We start from the raw sequence: 6612 nt of genomic DNA, 5'->3' as shown, positions 1-6612 counted from the left end.
TCTGTGGTACCTGTTTGCCTTTGACAGGAGGATGAAGACCTATCAGTCTTGTGTGTGTGTAATGGCTTCTTCGTTGGTAGCAGTATGGGCAGGCCTGTGGTACCTGGTCACTTCACTGGGAGGATGAGGACTTCTCCTCTTTGTGTGTGATGGATTCTTTATTAGCAGCCTGATTTGTCTGTATTTTTGTATGATACTTTGGTGTTATGATAAGTTAGCATTATTATTCTGCCTATTTATGTGTAATTATTGTTGGTGTTTATGCTGTGTGTGTGTTTGCCTAAGTTTGGTGTAATGAGTATTACATTGTTATTATTTTGGTGTCAAGCAGTATATGGATCTGAATCACAATATTTTTATTATTATTATTCACGTTACTTTGGTGTCGAGAAAGTGTAGGGCTCTGGTGTTATTATGATTTAATGTAACATTGTTGATTTTGGTGTCGAGCAGTGTATGGCTCTTATATACTGCTATATTTGGTAATTGATCAGTTCGTGTGTTTTGGCCACCCAAAATCTGGTCTTACATGTAAATAATGTATATTCATTCTGTAAATAAATTAATATTAAGGTAATTTTATTGTTTTGTTCAGTTCTCTTCCTTGATTTTTCTCACCTTTAGTCAGTCATTCCAGCCCAATTTCTTTTTTTTATTTTGAACCTGCGGGTCTCTAATAACGAGACCAATACATATATACATGTATATGTGTGTTTAAGTATGTATGTATGCATGTATATAATATTTTTCTCAGAAAATACATAAAAATATTCTCCCTCGTCTTTATGATACATGTCAAAAAACTTTTACTTATCTAGTGACATTTATAAGATTTTGAATACGTATTTTACAATTCCCTGCATACAAGCCCCCTTTCCTAACCATAAAGAATGAATTCTATAATATTACTCCAAAAATAACACTATTTCTAAATGAGATGAAACCTGACCCACACTACATACTATAGTTAGTTTGATTTATTCCCTCATAGCAGTTTCTTCAGGTAAATATCAGATGTGTCTCATCTATATCTCCAGTAGTATCAATTAAACAAGCAAGTTTGTTGTCCTTGAACTGATTACTCCTAAGACAGATTTAACCGGATTTCCTTTTCTTCCTGACAATGTCAAACCTGTCAGATATAGTCTTCATCCCAACTGCCTTGCTCTTTGAGAAGATACGAGTACTGTGTTAGTTTTAAGGGACAGGTTTTGCACCTTGTGTGAAGAAAGATGTTAGGGGGTCTAACTACCTTGGATGATCTGGGCATTTGTTGTTCTTGCAAATTATATATAGCCGATTTAAACTTAGAGGTTACAAAATATACGATTACTGTGCTGTCAAAGTATTGGTTTGTATATATGAAACCTTTTTTTTACAAGATTTTTGCCATTTTTATCTTAGTGCATGCAAAAATACATGTGAAATTTCAGTTTATAACCCCAAATAGTACACCAGTATTTTCTTTCCACAGAATGGGCCTTTGTTCTTTACAACTATGCCCGTCTAAAGATGATATTTAGGTCCTTCGAGTCAAAAGTTTCTGATGGCTTACTGTCTCCATTACCAGATATTAAGGAGATTGATTTCTCCTTGCTTAAACAAGATGTAAGTTAGAGGTACAAAATTAGACATTTTTGGTATTGTTTAGTAACACCAAGGAAAATATATATCATATGTCATGACACCATCAATAGTATTTCTTTGGTTGGCAACCTGTAATGAAAGTAGCTTTCTGAAAACCTACCAGCACCAAAATAGCAAAGAGAACTGTCATCATTAACCCTTTCATACTGGCATGCAGCTTTTTCCGCACCTTATTTTTACCAATAGAAGTACTTGGCGTCTGAAAATAGCAACTGGTGCTCTATTGCTTTAAGCTTTGCTGAGTGACCTTGAGCCCTTTGCTAGTTGTCATGAAAGCATCTCACACAAATCTTCATTTTCATTCCTCTTAGTCCCTGTTATTCTTCTCAAAAGTTACTTAAATTTTATTGTTAAATTTCCAGGTGCCTAGTGAGTGAATATCTATGTATACCTTTGTCATGCCGTGTTTTCCCTGCCACTTACATTGTCTATTGTCTGACATTTGCTTACATTTAATTTGATGTTATAATAAAAGTCAGACCTTGCATGACCTTTATGCATTCACACTTTTGCTGATATGGATTTAGGTAGTATTTTAACTTCCAGAATTTTGACCCCGGTATTTTCACTCCCAGTATGTTGACCCCAGTTAACTGCTACTCCCACTCTGTTTATTTCACACTCAGTTATTTGACTCCCAGGAATTAATAGACTTGAAATTTTTGCACAATCTCAGGTAAACTAAAACCAGCATGTATGGCATTTAGAATTTTCCCATATGTCATTCATAATATTTTCCGGTATGCTATTCAGAATGGACTTTTCTGTTTTACTTTTGATAATAACAGTAACATGAACAGTGGTACCTCGAGATACGAAATTAATCCGTTCCATGGCGGCCTTCGTATCATGAGTTTTTCGTATCTTGAACCGCATTTTACATGTAAAATGCCTAATCCGTTCCAAGCCCTACAAAAACACCCCAGTAAATTATATTTCCAGGCCTACAACACATGTTCTAGGGTTACGACGCCGATCCGATGGAAGAAATATGACTCCAAAAAGGCAAAATACTGTACATACTTGAATAATATTCAACTGTATGTAATGTTCAACCCCATTTTTACTGCATATATTAGTACGTACTTTAGCAAATGTCTCTTAGCAATAAGCCTAGCCTATGTTAGCAGTTGCTACTATAGCCTAGTCTATGATTCTGACATCTAAACCTAAGAAGCTAAAAGCTTAGAATATGCCAATAAAATGTATAAATAATCAGTATGTACTCATTTCAAATAATTATTAATTAATCATTAACTATAATACAAAAAAAAAAAAAAAAAAGCCTTCCAATTGTTTGTTTACATTCAGCTCTTACGAGTACCGAACGATCGCCAAGCAATCACTTTAACTAGCACACAGTAAGCCATAAATTTTCATTAGTATCTCTCTTCAACTAATGAAACTACCAAACAGTATAATAACCATTCATTTCTATTCCTTATTCTATCTTTACCTAATGGAGATACCGAGTTACTGACTGCTATAATGAAACATATACGTAATATTAAAACAGAAGAAGAATTCTAGAAAATACATATTTGTTGGCTTCGATGATAGCAGTCTGATTTATTTTATATTTTATGATATCTAATTCACATTTTTTTATTAAATGTATTGCATGTACTCATTTCAAATAATTATTAAGTAACTATTAACTATAATAAACAATCAAACAAAAAAAAAAGCTTCCAAACTTCTGTTTACATCCAGCACTTACGAGTACCGAACGGTCGCCAAGCAATCACTTTTTCCTACCACACAGTAAGCCATAAATTTTCATTATCTCTCTTCAACTACTGAAACTACCAAACAGTATAATAACCATTCATTTCTATTCTAATGGTTTTTTTTTAATTAAATGTATTGCATGAATAAGTTTTTCAATTTACAGCATCCTTTTACCAATAGAATACATACAGCACAAGGGGTAGATGCTGACCAATAGGAGAGCAGGATCTTATAGGGTGACTAGCATCAGGAACCAATGGGAGAGTGGGAGGATGGTGGTGAGTTTACTCAGTTGGCGGCGCGCGAGTTTTAAAATTGTTCTCGGTGGTCTGGGCGAATCTCAGGACTTTACAGCAACAACCTTTCGTAACTTGAACTATTTTCGTATGTAGAGCCAAAAAAATCTTCGTATTTGCTTTCGTATCTTGAGTTTTTTGTAAGTTGAGCCTTTCGTATGTCGAGGTACTGCTGTACTCTTAAATATTTACTAACAATTGAAAGTAATAAATGGTACATGTGAAATATAAAGGTAAGGTTAAATAATAGTTTTAATAATGTAGTATCCTAGCTACTGCTTTCAAGAACTCTTTATTTTCTTCTGTAGATCATACAGCTAAAGGATATTTTTCCGTCTTTCGTAAATGCAATTTAGTCATCAAGTGTTTTTTTTTCCTACATGGTTGCTATGAATGGTATGAGGCATGGTTATAAAGAGTTCTTTATATACCCAGAAGCTCAGATACAACTGCCAAATATTACTGATATATATACTTGAATTAGAAAAAATGTAAACTAAGCAACAACTTACTAAATAATTAAGTTATGTAATAAGCATTTCCTAATAAGATAATTGCCCTGAACTATTTAAAAAATTATGCTTCCTAAATAAGCTGTTTGTATATTTTGGGTGTTAAATTACTTGGTGTTAAAGAAACCAGATCTCAATTTATCGGGAGTCAAAGTACTGGAAGTGAAATTACTAGAATAAAAAAACAGGAATCTGTATACTTTTCACAATAAAAGGCACCATTTACAGTACGTATAGTACTAAGTTTAACCCTATATTTATTAACCCATTTCCATTATCAAACCAGTGGGTAGAAGAACCCTTGGGCCTTGGTAGGCAACCCTTCTAAAGGCTGTTTTACACTAGGCTTCACAGCAAGTATTGCCTCTACACTACGTGAGTGCTGTGACCGGTACCATTATTTTCCTGACGGCCATGTACATCTTTATTTTTTATACGATGATAATTTTCCATTCCATAAACATGGATAATGCTGATAATACTCAATCAAACAATGGATCTCTTCTCGCCTGGTCGTGTGGACAGGCCTTAAGCAATCGGCTGAGGATGTCCCTCTCCCTCATACTTGTCATTCTGAACCTATTCATATGTAATTTGCACATTGCTCTAGGGTGTTGAGAAAATTCTGAAAAATTTTGATAGCTGGGGGTGGAGATCCTGATGTTTTCTTCCCTTTGTTTTTTTAAAAAAAAGTTTCAAGTCTGTTATCTCCCAAGATTAGTAGGTTTTATAGATTCTTATGTTGACCAAGTATCTTTGCATATGAACACAAGCTTAGTAATACAGTGCTTGCTCCAAAGAATTGCATATCTACAGACTGCAGTAATTACAGGCCAATTTCTATTCTCCCAGTGTTCTCCAAGGTTGTTGAAAAATTTATTTAAAAGCCACTACATAAATACGTACTATATGGATTCTAAAGGATTGTTACCTGATAGTCGATGTGCATATAGGAAGCAGTCAGGTATACCTGCAATGCTCATTTAGACTTGACATGCCACTTACAAGAGAACCTTGATAAGGGTTTTGAGTGCAGAGTAATTCAAATAGATTTTAAATGTTGCATATCAATTTAGTAAAAGCACAAGGCACTTATTTAACTTCAGAATCTTGCTGTGGTATGTTTTAGGATTACTTCAAGATTTCCTTACAGGTAGGTAGCAGCCAGTTGCTGTTGATGGGATCTTTAGTGAACCAAGACCCATTGTGTCTGGAGTTCCACAGGGTAGTGTTCATGGTTCTCTGTTATTTTTAGCGTATACAAGTGATATGGCTATTGGCCTGGAAAACAAGATTGTTCAATATGCTGATGATGCAACACTTGTGGGTGTAGTAAAGTCTCCACCTATGATAAATTAAGCTGCCCTCAGCCTCAGTAGGGACATGAACCAGATCAGTGAATGGAGTAGTCAGTGGGGTATGAGGCTAGACTCCACTCAAACAAAAACACTATTGATTAGCAGATCTCATACAAAGTCGCCACACAATCCTTCCCTTCAAGTGGATGGGGCTGTGCTGAATGAGTCTGAAGCTTTAACTATTCTCAGTGTAACTTCTGAGAAACATATTATATATATTTCAACCATAATTTTAATTCTAGGAAATTTCAGTGACCTATCATAATAAACACTTGATAGCTGCTTATTTACAGGAGGAATGGACTCTTGTTTGGGAATATGTCATCCGCTGGCCGGAGATCATAGAGGAGTTTGCCACTGCCTTTGTGAAGAATCCCACCAAAATTAAAACATCTACTGTTGTAAAGTTCCTCAATGCTTTGTCTCACCGCTTTAGCATCTACTATCGTCGTTTTCGTGTTCTGGTGTCTGGAGAGTTTCCACATCTAATACCGTTGATGTATTCTAGATTATATTTTTTTAAATCTATTATGATGATTATGGATATTTGTTTTGATTTGTTGGGAGTGGACTCTCCTCCTGAATGTATGTAAGATAATTTAGAATGTAGTTCTTGATGATATTTTTGTAAGTCATGTGAAATGTACCTATTTAATAAATTTATATATAAATAAATGTATGATTTATACCAGTTTGTTCACTGTACACTTCAGTTATTTAGGCCTAGAAATTTTTATTTTTACGTTAAAATCTGTAATTGGCTAAAGGTTAACAGCAACTGGTTATCAAACACGTCTATTCTCCTGTGGGTTCTTTAAGAACAGGAAATTGGTGGCTTACAATCAGCTATACCACCATAATCCGAACCTTAAATTGAATTTTATTCCTAAACTACTAAGGAGGATAGAGAAAAGAGTAAGGAAAACATTGTCTAAAAATTGTAATGTGCTCCCCACAGATGGTAACAATGGATTGTAGTTTGGGCTCCCTGAATGGTGCTGATATAAGGTGAACTCAAGGATTGATCCCCTCATTTCCAACATGCATGTATGAAGAAATACTAGAATC

General features: G+C 34.7%; 1 protein-coding gene across 1 annotated transcript in view; it reads left to right on the top strand.

Annotated features, from left to right (window-relative positions):
* LOC135224530 (uncharacterized) overlaps positions 1-6219 on the top strand; it is a gene marked incomplete in the record, with an annotated part of 155482 nt that extends 149263 nt beyond the window's left edge. Inside the window, 2 exon segments of the mRNA XM_064263601.1 lie at positions 1475-1608; positions 5838-6219. Of these exon segments, the coding sequence (XP_064119671.1) occupies positions 1475-1608; positions 5838-6137 (434 nt within the window).
* Between the last annotated feature and the right edge of the window lie 393 nt (positions 6220-6612).

Source organism: Macrobrachium nipponense, chromosome 12 (assembly GCF_015104395.2).
Source record: "Macrobrachium nipponense isolate FS-2020 chromosome 12, ASM1510439v2, whole genome shotgun sequence".
Classification (NCBI taxonomy): domain Eukaryota; kingdom Metazoa; phylum Arthropoda; class Malacostraca; order Decapoda; family Palaemonidae; genus Macrobrachium; species Macrobrachium nipponense.
Note: the sequence above shows the minus strand (reverse complement) of the source record. Positions and strands in the feature narration are given on the sequence as shown.